This window comes from Scyliorhinus canicula, chromosome 9, assembly GCF_902713615.1.
Source record: "Scyliorhinus canicula chromosome 9, sScyCan1.1, whole genome shotgun sequence".
NCBI classification, from domain to species: Eukaryota; Metazoa; Chordata; class Chondrichthyes; order Carcharhiniformes; family Scyliorhinidae; genus Scyliorhinus; species Scyliorhinus canicula.
The window spans coordinates 98,901,133-98,923,529 of record NC_052154.1 but is presented as its reverse complement, the minus strand read 5'-3'; the positions used below and the strand labels follow the sequence as shown (position 1 = coordinate 98,923,529).

Sequence of the window (22,397 nt, the reverse complement as noted above, 5' to 3'; positions counted from 1 at the left end):
ATTGGTTGTACTTTGTGAAGTGCTGAGGTTATACATTACTCAGTGGTTAGTACTATTGCTTCACAGCTCCAGAGTCCCAGGTACAATTCCAGGCTTAGGTCACTGTCTGCGTGTAGTCTGTACCTTCTCCCCATGGCTGCGTGGGTTCCCTCCGGGTTGCCCAGTTTTCTCCCACAAGTCCCGATAGACGTGCTGTTAGGTGAATTGGATATTCTGAATTCTGCTGTCCCCGAACAGGTGCTGGAATGTGGCAACTAGGGGCTCTTCACAGTAACTTTATTGCAGTGTTAAAGTAAGCCTACTTGTGACAATAAAGATTATTATTGTTATATAAATGCAAGTCTTCCTTTGAAAGAAATGTTAACACTTCCTGCAGTAAATGAGCCTTTCATTTTCACATCACATGAAATGTTGTTATCCTTCTTTCAGAAACCTTTTCAGACCAAGAATACTTTGCAGAATGGGCGATTTGGTGTGGATAAGGCAATCAAACGCCTTAAAAATGGAAAAGTAATTCCCTCTGCTAGCACTCGCCGAAATGGTTCGTGTATCCAGCCCATTAACGGGTACTGCCATAGCTCTGCCCTGCAGCAAAGGGCATCAACTCAACCTGGTCAAACCATTAAGGTAAGGGGGGGGTAACTTTTGTTTCTTATCATAGATCCTTTCTTGAATTCTGCTTGGCCACACTATTCTTTGTTGGAAATTTGACATTGGTATATATTTTCTAGATTAGTGGGTACCTGAACCTTGTTGCCAATGGCATTGATAACTTCACACATGGTTTGGCAGTGGCCGGGAGCTTCCTCGTCAGCAGAAAGGTACGTAAATGAGAAAAGAAGAAAATGACACGCAGAGAGTGGAGGAATGCAAAAAAAAATTTCCCGGAAATATTTTATTGAAGCATTTGGAAATTTAACAAGTTGACATTTGTAAAACAACCGAGCGCGTCGACACACAAAATGCCCCCTAAAATAACAACACACAATAAACCACTTCTCCCACCCTATCCCCAATTACCCGTATACTAAATTCCCTGTATCCCCCCCCCCCCCCCCCCCCCCCCCCAGTCCCTCCATCTCCGGGCCACCAGGGAGGAGAAGGCCAGGATATTGGCCTTCCCCCCCACCCCCCAGATCATCCGACACCCCAAATATTGCCAATTCTGGAGACTGAGTTACCCTACCTTCCAGGACTTCGGACATAACATCTGCAAATCCCTGCCAGAATTCCCTCCGTTTCAGACATGCCCAAAACATATGAACATGGTTGGCCAGGCTACCCCCACACCACCCACATCTGTCCTCCACCTCCTCGAAGAACCTACTCATCCGGGCTACCGTTATGTGGGCCCTGTCGACTACCTTGAACTGAATCAAGCTGAGTCTAGCACAGGACGAGGATGCGTTTACCCGTTTCAAGGCTTTTTCCCACAGTTCAGTTTCCAGCTCCCTTCCTAGCTCCTCTTCCCACTTCCTCGTCACCTCTCTGATAGGGGCCCCTTCCCACTCTAACAATTCCCTGTATATCGCCAAAACCTTCCCACCTCCAACCCCTGTTTTTGACAGCACTTTATCCTGTAGTCCCCTCAGGGGGAGGTGAGGAAAGCTTGGGACCTGTCTCCGTACAAAGTCCCGCACTTGAAGGTACCGAAACTCGTACCCACCCAGCAAATCAAACTCTTCCTCTAATGTCTCCTAAGGTGGGAAAGACCTCCTGGATGAATAGATCTCCAAACCTCTGAATCCCTGCCCGCTGCCATATCTTAAAGACCACATCCAGCCCCCTGGGACAAACCGGTGATTGTCACAGATCGGTGACCACATTGACGCTCCAGTCTCATATGCTGCCTCCATTGCCCCCACACCCTTAGGGATGCCACCACCACAGGACTTGTGGAGTACCGAGCCAGCGAAAACAGCAGGAGCGCCGTCAGTAAAGCCTCCAGACTCGTACCTTTGCAGGATGCTGCCTCCATCAGCTCCTAGACCGACCCCTCCTGCACTACCCACTTCCTGACCATCGATACGTTGGCAGCCCAGTAATAGTTAATAAAGATCGGGAGAGCCAATCCCCCTTCCCCGCAGGCCCTCTACTCTCGGGGTTTTACCCGACCAGATAAACCTCGATATCGCCGCATTCATACTTCTGAAAAAAGCTTTTGGGACAAAAATCGGGAGACACTGAAAAAATAAAAGCAGTCTCGGAAGGACCGTCATCTTCACCTTCTGAACCCTCCCCGCCAGCGTCAGTGGGAGCATGTCCCATCTACAACAATCCCTTCTCATTTGATCCACTGCTTTGCCCAAATTTAACTTGTGAAGCCACTCCAATCCTTGGCCACTTGAATCCCCAGATACCTAAAACTCTTCCCAACCACTTTAAAAGGTAGCTCCTTCAGCCTCCTTTCCTGCCCCCGTGCCTGAATCACGAACATCTTGCTTTTTCCCTATGTTTAACTTATAGCTTGAAAATCCCTGCCTTGTCCCCCGACAAAAACTAAAGTATTCTGACCAAACTCAGTAAGTTCTTATATTTGCCACCGGGGCCTGGTACAATAACCAGACCCACTCCACAAATCCCTGCCCAAACCCAAACCTGCCTAAAATATCCCATAGATACTTCCACTCCACACGATCGAAAGCCTTCTCCGCGTCCATGGCAACTACCACCTCAGCCTTGCGCCCCTACGCTGGCATCATAATTACATTAAGAAGCCGTCTAATGTTGGATGTCAGGTGTCCTCCACAATTATCTCCAGGACACGATCCTCTATTTGAGTTGCCAGAACCTTTGCCAATAATTTGGCATCTACATTCAAGAGGGAGATTGGCCTGTCCGATCCACAGCACTCCGGATCTTTGTCACGCTTCAGGATGAGAGAAATTGATGCCTGTGATAACGTTGGGGGGAATACTCCCAGCTCCTTGGACTCGTTAAAAGCCTTAACCAGGTGTGGCTCCAGTTACCTAGAGAACTTCCACTGGGAATCCATCGGGTCCCGGGGCTTTACCCGATTGCATCGCCCCCAGTCCATCTATCACTTCCCCCAGCCCAATCGGGCCTCCCAGGGCCTCCCTAGCTCCTCATTTACCTTTGGGAACTCTAGCCTCCCCAGAAATTGATTCATGCCCTCCTCCCCAACCGGGGTTCCAATTCTTATAGCTGGCTATAAAATTCCCGGAACACTTCATTCACTGCCCCCAGGTCCGTCATCATCTTCCCCCTCATAACCTTTATTTTCCCTATTTCTCTCGCCGTCTCCTGTTTCCTCAGCTGATGTGCCAGCATCCTGCTGGCTTTCTCTCCATGCTCATATCTTGCCTCTTTAACCCTCCTCAGCTGACCCTCCACCTTACCTGTGGAAAGGAGCCCAAACTCCATTTGAAGTCTCTAACGCACCTTCAGAACTCCTCATTTGGAGACTCTGAATATCTCCTGTCCACCTGTAAGATTTCTCCTACCATCCTGTCCAGCTCCAACTGCTCAGTTTTATCCCTGTGGGCTCGAATCGAAATACATTCCCCTCTAATAACCGCTTTAAGTGCCTCCCAGACCACCCCAGCCGCAGCCTCTCCTGTGTCATTGATCTTTATGTACCCCCGAATGGCCTCTCTCACTCGCTCACAGATCTCCTCGTCCGCTAACAGCCCTGTAACTAGTCTTCACTGGGGGCACTGGGACATTCCCGTATCTGCCTGTAGGTCTATCCAGTGTGGTGCATGATCTGAAACCACAATTGCTGAGTACTCCGTGTCCTCAACCCCTGCTAACAGTGTTCTATCCAGCACAAAGAAATCTATCCTGGAGAACGGCTTATGTACATGGGAGTAGAATGAATATCCCCTGCTCCTTGGTCTTTCAAATCTCCACGGATCTGCCCTTCCCATGCGCTCCATGAACCCCCACAGTTCCTTTGCCATTGCTGATAGTTTCCTATCAAACCGATGGTTCCCCCTTAACGGAGCCTCCATCGAGCCCCCCACTTCTCCCCTATGTCGCCTCGACTGCCCCCAAATCTTGAGGGTAGCCACCACCACCGGGCTCGTGGTATACCTCGTGGGATGGAGCGGCCACGGCACCGTTACCGGGGCCCCCAGGCTTGTATCTCCACAGGACGCCCTCTCCATCTCCATCACCCACTTGCGCACCATCAACAATCGGGGGCAAAGCCCCCCCCCCCCATGCCTCATTGAAGGCTCGCACCAACAGGGGGCCCACCAGATCCGCATACTTTTTATAAAATTCCACCGGGAACCCATCCGGCCCCGGCGCCTTACCTGACTGCATTTGTCCAATCCCCCTGACTAGCTCCTCCAACTCTATCGGCGCCCCCAGCCCCTCTACCAGCTCCTCTTGAACCTTTGGGAAACATAGCCTGTTCATGAAGCTCTCCATCCCCCCTCTCCCCATCGGAGGTTCCGACCGGTACAGTTCCTCGTAGAAGTCCCTAAAGACCCCATTTACTTCTGCCCCCTTCTGCACTACATTCCCACCCTTATCCGTCACTCCACCAATTTCCCTAGCCGCATCCCACCTACGGAGCTGATGCGCCAACATCCTGCTCACCTTCTCCCCATACTCGTATACCGCGCCCTGTGCCCTCCTCCACTGTGTCTCCGCCTTTCTGGTGGTCAACAAGTCAAATTTGGTCTGCAAACTACGCCGTTCCCCCAGCAACCCCTCCTCTGGTGCCTCTGCGTATCTCCTGTCCACATCCAGCAGCTCCCCCACCAGTCTCTCCCTCTCCTTCCTCTTTCTCCTTTCCCTATGGGCCCGGATGGAGATCAGCTCCCCTGGATCACTGCTTTCAGAGCCTCCCAGACCATCGCCACCCGGACCTCCCCCGTGTCGTTGGTATCAAGATACCTCTCAATACTTCCCCGGACCCTCCTACACACCTCCTCATCAGCCAGCATCCCCACATCCAGGCGCCAGAGCGGGCGCTGGTCCCGCGCCTCCCCCATCTCCAGATCAACCCAGTGCGGAGCATGGTCTGAAATTGCTATGGCTGAATACTCGGTATCCTGCACCTTCGGGATCAATCCCCTGCTCAGGATGAAAAAATCTGTTTGGGAATAAACCCGATGGACATGAGAGAAAAAGGAATACTCCCGTGCTCTCGGCCTCCCAAACCTCCAGGGATCCACCCCTCCCATCTGGTCCATAAACTCCCTCAGCACTTTGGCCGCCGCCGGTCTCCTACCCGTCCTTGAACTGGACGTGTCCAATGGGGGATCCAGCACTGTGTTAAAGTCTCCCCCCATGATCAGGCCCCCTGCCTCCAGGTCCGGAATGCGGCCCAACAAGTGCGTCATGAAGCCAGCATCATCCCAATTCGGGGCATATACATTAACCAGCACCACCTTCTCTCCCTGCAGCCTACCCTTCACCAAAATATATCTGCCCTCCTTGTCCGACACCACCTCAGCCGCCTCGAACGCCACCCTCTTCCCCACCAGAATCGCCACCCCCCGGTTCTTCGCATCCAATCCTGAGTGAAAAACCTGCCCCACCCACCCCTTCCTCAGACGAACCTGGTCCGCCACCTTCAAGTGAGTCTCCTGGAGCATAGCCACGTCCGCCTTCAGCCCCTTCAGATGAGAAAATACCCTAGTTCTCTTAACCGGCCCATTCAGCCCCCTCACGTTCCAGGTAATCAGCCGGATCAGAGGGCAACCCGCCCCCTCCCCCGCTGGCTAGCCATAGCTTATCGACTGCTTGCCCCAGGCCAGCGCGCCCCGCCCAACCCGTTCCCAATGGCAATAACGCCTCTCATCTACCCCCCCCCCCGGCCCACACCAGCTCCTTCCTGGCCATTCCAGCAGCAACCCGGTATCTTCCCCCCCCCACCCCCCAGGCTAAGACCCCTCCTAGCCGCAACGCACCCTCCATGGTACTTCCGTGAGTCAGCTGACTTCTGCTGACCCCAGCAGCTCCCGCCAAAACCCATCCCCTCCCGGCATGGGGTCATCCCCCTCTTGCCACACCTCCTTGGCACCGCTTCAGCGCGGGAAAGAAAACCAGTAGAGGCCACGCCCCAACCGCCAGCCTGCCTCGCAGCGCGGGAAACCAGAGGAAAGCCCGCGCTTTCATACTGCCACACCCCACCCTTCTGACGCAGCTCCCCAAAATCCAGTTTCACCCCAACCCCCAGCCCCGTACAGAAGAGAACATATAAAGCACATACCCACAACGTTCCCCACATACCCCACACCCATACCCAACAAGGGGCAGCAGGGTAGCATGGTGGTTAGCATAAATGCTTCACAGCTCCAGGGTCCCAGGTTCGATTCCCGGCTGGATCACTGTCTGTGTGGAGTCTGCATGTCCTCCCCCTGTGTGCGTGGGTTTCCTCCGGGTGCTCCGGTTTCCTCCCACAGTCCAAAGATGTGCGGGTTAGGTGGATTGGCCATGCTAAATTGCCCGTAGTGTCCTAATAAAAGTAAGGGGGGGGGGGGGGGGGGTTGTTGGGTTACGGGTATAGGGTGGATACGTGGGTTTGAGTAGGGTGATCATGGCTCGGCACAACATTGAGGGCCGAAGGGCCTGTTCTGTGCTGTACTGTTCTATGTTCTATGTTCATACCCAACAGACAGACCCACCCGGAAACAGAGCAAAAAGAAAACCAGCATAAAAAACACGTGTCAAAATTGCAGAACAGCAACGGCCATAGTGTGTCCCCAGACCCTAGTTCGAGTCCAGCTTCTCCGCCTGTACAAAGGCCCACGCCTCCTCCGGGGACCCGAAGTAGTGGTGCCGGTCCTTGTATGTCACCCACAGACGCGCAGGCTGCAGCATTCCAAATCTGACCTGCTTGGCATGCAACACCGCCTTCGTCCGGTTGAACCCGGCCCGCCGCTTAGCCACCTCCGTACTCCAGTCCTGGTAGATTCGCACCACCGAATTCTTCCACTTGCTGCTCCTCTCTTTCTTGGCCCAGCACAGCACACACTCCCGGTCGCTGAATCGACGGAACCGCACCACAACCGCCCGCGGGGGTTCATTTGCCTTGGGCCTCCTGGCCAGCATTCTGTGAGCTCCCTCAAGCTCCAGGGGCAAATGGAAGGACCCCGCTCCCATCAACGAGCTCAACATTGTGGTCACATACAACGGGAGATCCGACCCCTCCAGCCCCTCCGCCAGGCCCAGGATCCTCAAGTTCTTTCGCCTCGTCCGAATGTCCAGCTCCTCCAAGCGGTCTTGCCACTTTTTGTGAAGTGCCTCGTGCAACTCCACTTTCCCCACGAGGACCACAGCCTCCTCCTCCCGCTCAGCGGCCTGCTGCTGCAACTCCCGAATGGACACCTCCTGGGCCGCCTAGGTCTCAAGCAGCCTGTTGGTAGTCGCATTCAGGGAGTCCAGCAACTCAGCCTTCAGCTCCGCAAAACAGTGCAGAAGAGAAGCTTGCTGCTCCTGCGCCCACTTCCACCAGTCCTCGGGTGTTCCGCCGGCCGCCATTTTGTCCTTCTTCCCCCGCTTTTCTTGGGGAGCTGCTGCAGCTTTTTCCTTTGCCCCACTCCGGGTGAGCACCATAAATTATGGGGAATGCTCCTCTAGACACCTTCCCCCACCGGGATTCGTCGAGACAGCGCCGTTTGGGGCCCTCAAATAGGCCCAATAGTCCTTAAGTAGCAGGAGCTTAGCTCCGCATAGCCGCAACCAGAAGTTCCTCATGATTGACAAAATTTAACTACATCTTTATGTAGTCTAGGCCAATAAAAATGTTTCTGGATTTTAGCTTGAGTTTTCCATATACCCAAATGACCTCCCACTGGTACCTCATGTGCAACTCGCAACACCTCCTTTCTATACCCTATCGGCAATACTACTTGATGAACTTCTGCCCACTTTTCATCCGCCTGCATATGTACAGGTCTCCATTTTCTCCTCAAGACATCACTTTTACGGCAATAACACTGTGGTATACTCTCAGATTCCTCTTCTGTATATGCTTTATGATCTATCCATTTTATTTCTACATCTTTCTGTTGTAACTCCGCCAATTTTCCTGAGCTAAAAATATCCGCCTGATCTTCCACCTGTTCTTGTTCTTCTTCAACCATCTGATCAAAAATCGTTTCTGATGATTGCACTTCAACTTCATCTTCATTCTTTAATTTTTCCTCTTGTCTTAACCTGTGACTTTGCAACCTTGTTACTACACAATCCGGAAAAATGCAAGGATATTCGTCCTTCAACACTTCAGTTGTCTGATTTTCCACTGGCTTATCAACCACAGTAGGCATCACTCCCACTTGCGATCCAGCTATATCATTACCCAAGATATACTGTATTCCTGGACAAGATAGTTTATCTATTACACCTACTACCACTTCACCACTCTTCACTGGACTTTCCAACCTTACCTTATATAATGGAATGCTACTCCTCTCACCCTGAATTCCACATATCACCACCTTTTCTTCCCAACATTCTTCCCAAACTACATAATTCCTCATCTCTTACCATTAAAGATTGACTAGCCCCTGTATCTCTTAAAATTGTGACTTCTTTACCTGCTCCTCCTGATACACATGAGTAAACTTTACCCACACAAGTAAATTCTTTAAAGACATCTGGCACCTTCTTAACAATTACTTCTTGAACAGGCTGTACAATCGCTTGCACCTCCTTCGTTTCCCTTGGGCTTTCCTTTACCACTAACAAATCCCACTGTCTTATTCTGTTTTACCACATCAGCCTTTCCAGTGCTTTTCTTCAACCACCAACACTGTGACTTTACATGGCCTAGTTTATTACAGTGAAACATTTGAAACTTTTTATTTCTCTTCCACCCTCCTAGATTTATTTTTTAATCTGAGGTACACTCTCTTTATTGTCTCCCATCAGATCACCTTTACCTTTGCCACTTGAGTATTTCTCATGTCCCCAGTTTCTATCCTTCACCGGCTGAAACTGATGTCGGTAACCAATCTTTGATTTATGAACTAATTCATAATCATTCTGCTGCTAATCTCGCAGTTTTAACCTTCTGTTCTTCCACACGAGTTCTCACTACATCGGGAATTGAATTTTTAAACTCCCCCAAAAGTATAATTTCTCTGAGAGCTTCATACATTTGATCTATTTTCAAAGCCCTTATCCACCTATCAAAATTACTCTGTTTGATCCTTTCAAACTCCATGTATGTTTAACCAAATTCTTTCCTTAAATTTCTAAACCTTTGTCTGTAAGCTTCAGGTACTAGCTCATATGCACGCAAGATGGATTTCTTCACCTTCTCATATGTTCCAGATACCTCCTCTGGTAGAGATGCAAACACTTCACTAGCTCTACCTACCAGCTTTGTTTGAATCAGTAACACCCACATGTCCTGTGGCCATTTCATTTGTTTTGCTACCTTCTCAAATGAAATGAAAAAGGCTTCCACTTCCTTCTCGTCAAACTTTTGCAATGCTTGGACATATTTAAATAGATTCCCGCCAAGCCTTCGACTATGACTCTCTTTCTCACTATCCTCCTCACTATCATCCAACTGTACGTTTCCCTTTATGTCTGCCAATTTTAACTGATTGTCATTTTCATGGCCATTTTCTGAAGTTCAAACTCCCTCTCTATCTTTTTCCCTGATCTGTATCTCCCTTTCTTTTTCTTTTTGTTCTGCTAGGGCTATTCTTTCTTTTCTCCTTTCTTCTCTCTCCTTTTCTTTTTCCTCTCTCTCTCTCTCTCTCTCTCTCGTATTCAAGCCGCTTTAATTCTTTCTCATGTTCCATTTGTTTAATTTGCAACTGAATTTTTGCCATTTCCAATGAGTCGAACTGTATCTCAGGCAACTTTAAATGCTTAAGCACCGCCATAATTACCTCATCTTTTCGCATTTTGTCAGGCAATGTTTTTGCCAAATCTAACAGTCTGCTTTTCATCGCTGTCCGTAATGTACTGCGTGTGACCGTCTCCACCCCCAAAACCTCTGAGCCTCTGAAAGAGCCATTGTCCACAACACACTCCCCACTTAAACTAAAATACCACACCGGAAAAGCAACAATCCTTCACTGTCATTAAGTTCACAAAAGCCAATCCAAGAGGTAGACTTTTATCCGCCTCGAGCCCCCAATTGTTATGGGAGAGGTGTTTTCAGAACCCCAAAATGTATCATGGAGTCCAACCAATCCCCCCCCCCTTTTATGGATTGTTGCTTTTGAAGCACACGGCTTGTTCCCTAGGTGTGGTATTACAATTATGGACATGTGGTATTTAAAACAAAACTATGTTTATTCCATGAACTCAACTTAACCTTTTAAAATAAACATTGGATCCCTTAACACCCCTTACTTCAAAGATAACACCAAAAATAATACAACACTACCCAATCCTGCAAACTGTTCTTTTAAACCTCCAAAAGTCTGCAACCCTTCAAAAATAGGAGCACAACAGGTTACATTCAATATATTTAGTCATTGGATTTGCAGAAATCACCAGACCAGCTCTTTTCCTTCCTGCAGCTCTCAGCAAACCAGCCAGGCACTTTTCAGCTGCTCTCTCAAACTGAAACTAAAAACTTCAAAATGGCTGAGCGAAAAGCCAAGCTCCACCCACACTCTGACATCACTGCATTTCTTAAAGGTACATTGCTTAAACATCCATTTCTTAAAGGCACTCTCACATGACAATGGGGCCCAAGCTAACTTTGCTCTTTAATTACTCAGTATATTTCATCTTCTCACAAAATCAACAGGTTGCTCTGAATTTCTCGAGTAATTCTTGATCAGAGCAGAAAATGTTTCAAATATATTTTGAACACAGTGGTAAGTGTAGATAGGCATCTGTGGAATTGGATAATATACAAGGGGTGAGTTTCAGATGGAACTCTAATAACGGTGCTTGATGGGTTTATGTTGAATAATAGATACCATGGGAGAATTACATTTGCAGAATATTCATAGAATTCACATTGCAGAAGGAGGCCAGTTGGCCCATCGAGTCTGGACCGGCACTTGGAAAGAGCACCCTACTTAATCCCCTTCCTCTACCCTATAGCCATAACCCAGTAACCCCACCTACCCTTTTGGACACCAAGGAGCAATTTATCATGGCCAATCCACCTAACCTGCACATCTTCGGGCTGTGCGAGGAAATCGGAACACCCGGTGGAAACCCATGCAGACACTGGGAGAACGGACAAACTCCACACAGCTAGTCACCCGAGGCCGGAATTGAACCTGAGACCCTAGAGTTGTGAGGCAGCAGTGCTAACCACTGTGCCACCATGCCGTTACAGACTGAAATCTAATCAACGCTCGATGGGTTTATATTGAATCATAGATACCCAACTGTGAGTTGCCCACTGAAATCTAATCAAGATGCTTGATGAGTTTATATTTATTGCTGGCACCCAGGAGTGAGTTACCCACTGAAGACGAATCAAGGCGCTCGATGGGTTTATTGAATATTAGATACCTAGGATAGAGTTACAGACTGAAATGTAATCAAGGTGTTCTCTGGGTTTATATTGAATAATAGATACCCAGGAGTGAGTTACAGATTGAAATCTAATCAAGGTGCTCGATAAGTTAGTATTTAATAATAGATACGCAGGAGTGAGTGACAGACTGAAATCTAGTCAAGGCGTTCTTTGGATTTATATTGAATAATAGGTACCCAGGAGTGAGTTACAGTTTGAAATCTAATCAAGGTGCTCGATATTTAATAGTAGATACCCAGGAGTGAGTTACAGGCACCCCAGACCTTGCACGTTCCAGGTGATCAACCTTGTTAGGGTCTCTCACCACCCCTCCCACTTGAGTCAGTTATTTGCACCGTAGTACAATATCCCCACCCAAATTTGTGGGTCCCAGGCCCATCTAAGATGGTCGCCAGCCTCGCCCTCCGGGTGAGATGAAGAGAGGTCCGTGGTCACTGTTAGTTCACACTGCCCCACCACTTCCAGGCCCACAGACTGCCTGGCACCATATCCTCCCCTAACCTCCAACAACACAAACCTACAGCTAGGCCTATTATGCCCTTCCCACCTTGACCCAACAGACCACAGCCTCTCCCTCACTCCACTCCCATTTGCTAGCCTCCCCCCTCTCCCAATAACTAGCAAAGTGGGACCCAGAGAACGGTCCCAATTTCCTCTCTCTGATGAAGTCTTCTACATGTTCCGGCATATCAAAGAAGTGATCATTTGAATCCAGTGTAACCCATAGTCGCGCCGGGTACACCACCCCAAACCGTCTTGTCTTTACATGACGACCCTCGAAGCCCACTGACTGAAATCTAATCAAGGGGCTCGAAAGGTTTATATTGAATAGTAGATAACCAGGAGTGAGTTACAGACTGAAATCTAATCAACGTATGCGATAGATTTATATTGAATACTAGATACCCAGGAGTGAGTTACCCACTGAAAACTAATCAAGGTGCGACCAAGAACAAAGAAAAGTACAGCACAGGAACAGGCCCTTCGGCCCTCCAAGCCTGTGCCGACCATGCTGCCCGACTAAACTACAATCTTCTACACTTCCTGGGTCCGCATCCCTCTATTCCCATCCTATTCATGTATTTGTCAAGATGCCCCTTAAATGTCACTATCGTCCCTGCTTCCACCACCTCCTCCGGCAGCGAGTTCTAAGCACCCACTACCCTCTGTGTAAAAAAACTTGCCTCGCACATTTACTCTAAACCTTGCACCTCGCACCTTAAACCTATGCCCCCTAGTAATTGACCCCTCTACCCTGGGGAAAAGCCTCTGACGATCCACTCTGTCTATGCCCCTCATAATTTTGTAGACCTCTATCAGGTCGCCCCTCAACCTCCGTCGTTCCAGTGAGAACCAACCGAGTTTATTCAACCGCTCCTCATAGCTAATGCCCTCCATACCAGGCAACATCCTGGTAAATCGCTTCTGTACCCTCTCTAAAGCCTCCACATCCTTCTGGTAGTGTGGCGACCAGAATTGAACACTATACTCCAAGTGTGGCCTAACTAAGGTTCTATACAGCTGCAACATGACTTGCCAATTCTTATACTCAATGCCCCGGTCAATGAAGGCAAGCATGTTGTATGCCTTCTTGACTGCCTTCTCCACCTGTGTTGCCACTTTCAGTGACCTGTGGACCTGTACACCTAGATCTGTCTGACTTTCAATACTCTTTCGAGTTCTACCATTCACTGTATATTCCCTACCTGCATTAGACCTTCCAAAATGCATTACCTCACATTTGTCCGGATTGGATGGGAGAGATTATGCGGATGTTAGGGAAATTTGGCCAGTTTTCGGGTTAGAAATTGAACATGGGTAAGAGCAAGGTTTCTGTGATCTTGGCGAGGGGGCAGGATTGGAGACTGGGAGAGTTGCCGTTTAAAATGCTGGGAAGGAGTTTTCGATACTTGAGTATTCAGGTGGCACGGGAATGGGAGCAGCCTCCTTCTGCACTGTATGTTCTATGAATCTATATGAATCTATAAACTCCACCTGCCATCTCTCCGCCCAAGTCTCCAAACGATCTAAATCCTGCTGTATCCTCTGACAGTCCTCATCGCCACCCGCAATTCCACCAACCTTTGTGTCTTCTGCAAACTTACTAATCAGACCAATTACATTTTCCTCCAAATCATTTATATATACTCCGAACAGCAAAGATCCCAGCACTGATCCCTGCGGAACACCACTAGTCACAGCCGTCCAATTAGAGAAGCACCCTTCCATTGCTACTCTCTGCCTTCTATGACCTAGCCAGATCTGTATCCACCTTGCCAGCTCATCCCTGATCCCGTGTGACTTCACCTTTTGTACCAGTCTACCATGAGGAACCTTGTCAAAGGCCTTACTGAAATCCATATAGACAACATCCACTGCCCTACCTGCATCAATCATCTTTGTGACCTCTTCGAAAAACTCTATCAAGTTAGTGAGACACGACCTCCCCTTCACAAAACCATGCTGCCTCTCACTAAGACGTCCATTTGCTTCCAAATGGGAGTAGATCCTGTCTCGAAAATTCTCTCCAGTAATTTCCCTACCACTGACGTAAGGCTCACTGGCCTGTAGTTCCCTGGATTATCCTTGCTACCCTTCTTAAACAAAGGAATAACATTGGCTATTCTTCAGTCCACCGGGACATCACCTGAAGACAGTGAGGATCCAAAGATTTTTGTCAAGGCCTCAGCAATTTCCTCTCTAGCCTCCTTCAGTATTCTGGGGTGATCCCATCAGGCCCTGGGGACTTATCTACCGTAATATTTTTCAAGACGCCCAATATCTCGTCTTTTTGGATCTCAACGTGACCCAGGCTATCTACACACCCTTCTCGAGACTCAACATCCACCAATTGCTTCTCTTTGGTGAATACTGATGCAAAGTATTCATTTAGTACCTCGCCCATTTCCTCTGGCTCCACACATAGATTCCTTTGCTTATCCTTGAGTGGGCCAACCCTTTCCCTGGCTATCCTCTTGCTTTTTAATGTACGTGTAAAAAGCCTTGGGATTTTCCTTAACCCTATTTGCCAATGACTTTTCGTGACCTCTTCTAGCACTCCTGACTCCTTGCTTAAGTTCCTTCCTACTTTCCTTATATTCCACACAGGCTTCGTCTGTTCCCAGCCTTCTCGCCCTGACAAATGCCTCCTTTTTCTTTTTGATGAGGCCTACAATATCTCTTGTTATCCAAGGTTCCTGAAATTTGCCGTATTTATCCTTCTTCCTCACAGGAACATGCCGGTCATGAATTCCTTTTAACTGACATTTGAAAGCCTCCCACATGTCAGATGTTGATTTACCCTCAAACATCCGCCCCCAATCTAGGTTCTTCAGTTCCCGCCTAATATTGTTATAATTAGCCTTCCCCCAATTTAGCACATTCACCCCAGGACCACTCTTATCCTTGTCCACCAGCACTTTAAAACTTATTGAATTGTGGTCACTGTTCCCAAAATGCTCCCCTACAGAAACTTCTACCACCTGGCCGGGCTCATTCCCCAATACCAGGTCCAGTACAGCCCCTTTCCTAGTTGGACTATCTACATATTGTTTTAAGAAGCCCTCCTGGATGCTCCTTACAAACACTGCCCCGTCTAAGCCCCTAGCACTAAGTGAGTCCCAGTCAATATTGGGGAAGTTGAAGTCTCCCATCACAACAACCCTGTTGTTTTTACTCTTTTCCAAAATCTGTCTACCTATCTGCTCCTCTATCTCCCGCTGGCTGTTGGGAGGCCTGTAGTAAACCCCCAACATTGTGACTGCACCCTTCTTATTCCTGATCTCTACCCATATAGCCTCCCGGAGTGCAACTGTGATATTCTCCCTAATCAGTAGCGCAACTCCGCCACCCCTCTTACATCCCCCACTATCCCGCCTGAAACATTTAAATCTTGGAACGTTTAGCTGCCAATCCTGTCCTTCCCCCAACCAGGTCTCTGTAATGGCAACAACATCATAGTTCCAAGTACTAATCGAAGCTCTAAGTTCATCTGCCTTACCCGTAATACTTCTTGCATTAAAACATATGCACTTCAGGCCACCAGACCCGCTGTGTTCAGCAACATCTCCCTTTCTGCTCTGCCTCAGAGCCATACTGGCCCTATTCCCTCGTTCTCCCTCAATGCTTTCACCTTCTGACCTATTGCTCCCCCCCCCCATACCATACTAGCTTGATGGGTTTAATGATATTAATGTTATTATAATCAAGGTGCACGATGGGTTTAGAAGGTTAGGTAAAGTTGCTATAGTCCCAGGTGACCATAGGCTGCTTTCACCTTTGAGGGGGAGAGCTGACTAGTGGAGGGGGAGAGCTGACTAGTGGTAATTTAGCCTGAGGATTACCATACCTCAGGTGGGGCGCTAGGTTGAGAGGCAGGACCTTCATGATTAACCTTGAGTAGTAGATACCCAGGAGTGAGTGACAAACTGAAATCTAATCAAGGTGCTCGATGGGTTGAATATTGAGCAGTAATTACCTAGGAATGAGCTACAGGATGGAATCTAATTAAGTGCTACTTAGAGCTGTGAATCACCTTATTGTCCCTTGCATGCTACTTAGTCTACATTGGTTATATGCTCTAAACATCATGAGCAATGTCTGTTGGTAACACTTTCTCTAACTTTTGATGTTGGAATCACTGTATTTGTATTTGGCCTTGGTGATGCTCACACTGGTTTGCTTCACTCCACTCCTTGTGTTGGGAGTGGATGTACAGTATGTTGACCCGTATACCTCCCAGTCTTAAGTTGCAAGTAACAACTATGCTCCAAAATGTGTTGCTTTTATGATCACAGTAGTCTGCTGTGGGATGGGGTGGAGCAATGTCTGATTTGAAAGGTTAACTGGGGACACAAGGAAACCCAACCCAAATTATGCACAAATTGGTCACTTTTACCTCAGTCCATTTCCAAATCTTGTCCTCGATGCAGATAAACCGCTTGTTGTGTTTCTTGGTCCCTCTACTTGATATTGTAGAGGGGATCAAAGAAGAAATGCTTTTTCCAAGGGCAAACTTCAGTAAATTTGCGTGTGCTCCAGACAGATTCTTCCTTGCAGTTTTTTCTGTGCATTGTCACTTCACACTTTGCAACCAAATAGCTTTGGTAATAATGTCACAAATAAACTGAGCAGACTCAACTGGCCTGTCCACTTTCGTATTCAAGGACGGGGCTACTCCAGGTCCTGCTGTATGTGTCACGAAAGAAAAATGCTAGAAATACTCCAGGTCTGGCAGCATTTGTGGAGATGGAAAATTTAGAAATGTAATCTATTTTAAGCGAATAGAGAGGCAGTAGTGAGGATGGAGGGTGTTCAGAAGTATAGCTCTGTGATAGGGCGGAGCCAGGAGGGATTAAATGACCAAGAAGCTATTGATACCAAAGAAGCTAAACAAATCCAATCCAATCTAAAATGGAACTAGTGGAGGTGGGAAATGGGAAAAGCAGAATTGTCATGAACAGCTGCCTTGCAAAAACAATCCATTCAGGGCATAGCTTATGATGTGAAATTGCTGATTATAATTTGAATTCTGGTAGGCAGCACGGTGGCCCAGTAGTTAGCACTGCTGGCTCATGGCGCCGAGGTCCCAGGTTCAATCCTGGCTCTGGCTCTCTGTCCGTGTGAAGTTTGCGTATTCTCACCGTGTTTGCCTGGGTTTCGCCCCCACAACTCAAAGATGTGTAGACTAGGTGGATTGACCACACTAAATTGCCTCTTAATTGAAAAAATGAGTTGGGCGCACTAAATTTATTTTCTAAAAAAAAGGAAAAAATGAATAAAAAATCATTTGAATTCTGGATGCTGTGTAGTGCCTAACTGAAAGATGGAGTGCTGCTACTGAGCTTCATTGGGTCAATACAGATGACCGATGACAGAGAATCAGACTGGGAGCAAGGTGAAGAATTACAAGTTTGGGGTTATGCCTGTAGACTTCTCGGAGGTTTTGTATAAAGCCAACCTGTGTTTAGTCTGCTCCATGTAGAGGAGACCGAACTGTGAGCAGCAAATACAATATTTTAAATTGAAGGTACGTGTGAATTGCTGTTTGGTTGGGCAGCACGGTACTGTGAGCTTCACAGTACCAGGGTCCCAGGTTCGATTCCCGGCTTAGGTCACTGTCTGTGCGGAGTCTGCACGTTCTCCCCGTGTGTACGTGGGTTTCCTCCGGGTGCTCCGGTTTCCTCCCACAGTCCAGAGATGTGCAGGTTAGGTGGATTGGCCATGATAAATTGCCCTTAGTGTCCAAAATTGCCCTCAGTGTTGGGTGGGGTTACTGGGTTCTGGGGATAGGGTGGAGGTGTGGACCTTGGGTAGGGTGCTCTTTCCAAGAGCAGGTGCAGACCTGATGGGCTGAATGGCCTCCTTCTGCACTGTAAATTCTATGACCTTGACACCATGGGAAGTGAGAAGGGAAGAGGTAAAAGGGCAGATGTTGCTTCTCGTGCTTGTGCATGGCTAGGTGCCACAGGAAGGGGAGAAAAGTTCTGGAGATGATTGAGGACTTGACCAGGGTGGTGAGGAGCGAATGGTCCTTTCCGAATGCTGAAAGGGTAGATGAGATGTGTTTGGTTGAAGATGGTGGAAAATGATGCATCGAATGTGAAGGCTGATTGGTTTGAAGGCGAGGACAACGGGAACCATATTGCGTTTTGGGCTGGTGGTGGTGGGAAAGAAAGCGAGCAAGGATGCAGGTGGTGAAGAGGACATGACTGGGACTGGTACAGAAATTGGCACTGGTATGGAAGATTGCATTGTCAGAACAGATGTTGAGGGAAGAACTAGGAGAATGTAATGAAGTCATACAGAGAGCAGGACAGAAGGAAGTGTAATGAAATGAAAATCGCTTATTGTCACAAGTAGGCTTCAAATGAAGTTACTGTGAAAAGCCCCTAGTCGCCACATTCCGGCACCTGTTCGGGGAGGCTGGTACGGGAATTGAACCGTGCTGCTGGCCTGCCTTGGTCTGCTTTAAAAGCCAGCTATTTAGCCCTGTGCTAAACTCTATTCTCGAGGTAGCTGAGAGAGTCAGTGGGTTGAAGTGGAAATTAATTGATCGCCTACCTTCAGAAATTGAATCGTGTTGTGGAAGGAATAAGATAGAGATGGACCAAGTGATGTCAAGGGAAGTGGCTGACTCCTGCCAGTGTGTGGCTGACTCCTGCCAGTGTGTGGCTGGCTCCTGCCAGTGTGTGGCTGGCTCCTGCCAGTGTGTGGCTGGCACCTGCCAGTGTGTGGCTGGCACCTGCCAGTGTGTGGCTGGCACCTGCCAGTGTGTGGCTGGCACCTGCCAGTGTGTGGCTGGCACCTGCCAGTGTGTGGCTGGCACCTGCCAGTGTGTGGCTGGCAGGGGGGACGTGTGACTGGCAGGGGAGGGGCGTGTGGCTGGCAGGGGGAACATGTGGCTGGAATTGGGGGAGTGTGGCTGGCGAAGGGGCGTGCGGCTGGCAGGGAGGTGTAGCTTTGGGGGGGGGGGGGGGGTGGCGTGTGGCAGGGCAGGGGGGTCTTGAGGCCGGCGGGTGGGGCCTGTGGCCGACAGGGAGGCACACTGCACAATAAACAAATGGGTCTCACACAGCAATGTTGCCTTCAGATAGACACCTGCAAGGTCGCATGCCAATTTTAAATGACCAGCGGCCCATAGTAAGCAGAAATTACAGGAAACATTGATGCCGTCATTAACATACGGGGGAGAAAAGAGGTGAAGAAGGGGCCTGGGTCAGAGTGGAACAAAGAATGTTTCACATATCCTTAAAGAAGCAGACACACAAAGGACCTTAAAAGATTTCCATAGCAACATCTTTAAGTTGAAAGAAGTAAGTGGAGAAAAGTAAGTTCTTCAGTGAGAGATATTTTGTTTGTGTGCTTGTTTTAGGAATGCAACTGGTTTTATCACTGTTGTTTTTATTCCACATCCTGCTGGTTTACGTTTTTGACTGATGTCAGGGCAGCTTTTTTTTCGACAAATGATTACAATTAATTAGATTTCACTATCTCTTTGTCACGGTTTCCTTCAGTCATCTCTGCAGTGAGCTACAGTTTGTCCGAATATTGAGATATGCCCCTTACAGTTGCATTATCCATTCCTGGTCATTGCTGTGTCTATAGTTGTCTGCTAGTTCAGTTCTGTTGTTGTTGACGTGTATCTGTCCTGTTCTGCAGGTTGGGCTCACAACAACCCTGGCCATCCTCCTCCATGAGGTTCCACATGAGGTGAGTAAGCTTATTGGAAACATGAATAATTGATGCTTTCAAAACCTGTTTTTAAAAATGTTTCCTTAATACCAGGCACTATCATATGATCCCTACAGCACAGAAAAAGGCCATTCGGCATTGAGTTTGTACCGACCGTTGAAAGGCCACCCTACTGCCTGCCCTGTAACCACACCCTGAGGGACAATTAGCGTGTCCAATCCACCTAACTTGCACATCTTTGGACTGTAGGAGGAAACCGGAGCACCCGGAGGAAACCCACGCAGACACTGGGAGAACGTGCAAACTCGACACAGTCACCCAAGATCAAGGTGGGAATCGAACCCGAGTGAGCCAGCGCTGCAGCCACAGTGCAACCATGCTCTCCCCACTTCCCTTCTCTTTCCACTCTTCCATTCCAAAAAAATACTACTTTGGGTTGGGCAGGTGGAAAGGCAGACAGCCCCATTGCACACACAGTTAAGAAAGTGCCTGCCATACTCATAGAATGCTTACAGCACAGAAGAACACTATTCAACCCATTGTGTGGGATTCTCCACCCCCCCCCCCCCCCCCCCCACTCCCGGTCGGGTCAGAGAATTGCCGGGGGGGGGGGGGGGGAGGCGGCGTGAATCCCGTCCCAACGGCGGCTGCCAAATTCTCCGGCGCCAGTTTTCGGGTGGGGCGGGGATCGTGTCACGCCGGTCAGGGACAGTTGGCAGTGGCCCCCTGGCAATTCTCCGGGCCCTGATGGGCCGAGCAGCCACCCGTTTTCGGCCAGTTCTGCCAGCGTGAAATAGGCATGGTCCATCCCGACTGGATCTGGATTGGAGGGTGGCTTGCGGAGTCCTGGGGGGGGGATCCGGCCTCGGGGGGAGGGGGGTGGGGGCAGGGTGACCTGGCCCGCGATCAGGGCCCACCGATCTGCGGGCGGGTCTGCGCCGTGGGGGCACTCTTTCCATCCGCACCGGCTTCTGTATGGCTCTGCCATAGCCGGCGCGGAGAAAAAACACCCTGGGCATGCGCTAGAACACGCCGGCAGTCTTGCGCATGCGCCAACTCGCGCCAACCTCTCCAGCGTGGCCCATCCCCTGGATGTGCGGAGGATTCCATAACTTCCGGGCGGCCTGACGCCGGAGTTGTTCACACCGCTCTTGGCGACGGTACGGGCCACCCCGCCAATCGTGGGAGAATCCCGCCCATTGTGTCTATGCTGGCCCTGTGTAAGAGCAAATCAGCTGGTCCCACTCCCGAGTGATCAACACTTAGCCCTGCATTTCCTTTCACCAATCCCCTAAAAAAAAATTGGGTCTGACTCCACCACACTCTGAGTAATTTTTTTTGAAAATTAAGAGTGCACAATTCTTTTTTTCCAATTAAGAGGCAATTTAGCGTGGTCAATCCACCCAGCTGCACAACTTTGGGTTCTGGTGGCGAGACCCACATAAACACGGACAGTGACCCAGAGCCGGGATCGAACCTGGGACCTCGGCACCGTGAGGCAGCAGTTCAACACTCTCAGTACTGACCCTGTCTCCACAACACTCTCAGCATTGACCCTGTCTCCACCACACTCTCAGTATTGACCCTGTCTCCACCACACTCAGCATTGACCCTGTCTCCACCACACTCTCAGCATTGACCCCGTCTCCACCACACTCTCAGCATTGACCCTGTCTCCACCACACTCTCAGCATTGACCCCATCTCCACCAAACACTCAGCATTGACCCAGTCTCCACCACACTCAGCATTGACCCCATCTCCACCAAACACTCAGCATTGTCCCTGTCTCCACCACACTCTCAGCATTGACCCCATCTCCACCACACTCTCAGCATTGACCCTGTCTCCACCACACTCTCAGCATTGACCCTGTCTCCACCACACTCTCAGCATTGACCCTGTCTCCACCACACTCTCAGCATTGACCCTGTCTCCACCACACTCTCAGCATTGACCCTGTCTCCACCACACTCTCAGCATTGACCCTGTCTCCACCACACTCTCAGCATTGACCCTGTCTCCACCACACTCTCAGCATTGACCCCGTCTCCACCACACTCTCAGCATTGACCCTGTCACCACCACACTCTCAGCATTGACCCTGTCTCCAGCACACTCTCAGCACTGACCCCGTCTCCACCACACTCTCAGCATTGACCCCGTCTCCACCACACTCTCAGCATTGACCCCGTCTCCACCACACTCTCAGCATTGACCCTGTCTCCACCACACTCTCAGCATTGACCCCGTCTCCACCACACTCTCAGCATTGACCCTGTCTCCACCACACTCTCTGCATTGACCCTGGCTCCACCGCACTCTCGGTATTGACCCTGTCTCCACCGCACACTCAGCATTGACCCCGTCTCCACCACACTCTCAGCATTGACACTGTCTCCACCACACTCTCAGCATTGACCCCGTCTCCACCACACACTCAGCATTGACCCTGTCTCCACCACACTCTCAGCATTGACCCTGTCTCCACCACACTCTCAGCATTGACCCCGTCTCCACCACACTCTCAGCATTGACACTGTCTCCACCACACTCTCAGCATTGACCCCGTCTCCACCACACTCTCAGCATTGACCCTGTCTCCACCACACTCTCAGCATTGACCCTGTCTCCACCACACTCTCAGCATTGACCCTGTCTCCACCACACTCTCAGCATTGACCCTGTCTCCACCACACTCTCAGCATTGACCCTGTCTCCACCACACTCTCAGCATTGACCCTGTCTCCACCACACTC

General features: G+C 49.4%; 1 protein-coding gene across 1 annotated transcript in view; it reads left to right on the top strand.

Annotated features, from left to right (window-relative positions):
- The window catches only part of slc39a13 (solute carrier family 39 member 13), a 101,164-nt gene that overhangs the window by 53,669 nt on the left and 25,098 nt on the right, over window positions 1-22,397 (top strand). Inside the window, exons 5-7 of the mRNA XM_038807326.1 lie at window positions 430-627; window positions 732-821; window positions 19,607-19,657. Coding sequence (XP_038663254.1) covers window positions 430-627; window positions 732-821; window positions 19,607-19,657 — 339 coding nt within the window. The remainder of the gene's footprint in view (window positions 1-429; window positions 628-731; window positions 822-19,606; window positions 19,658-22,397) is intronic.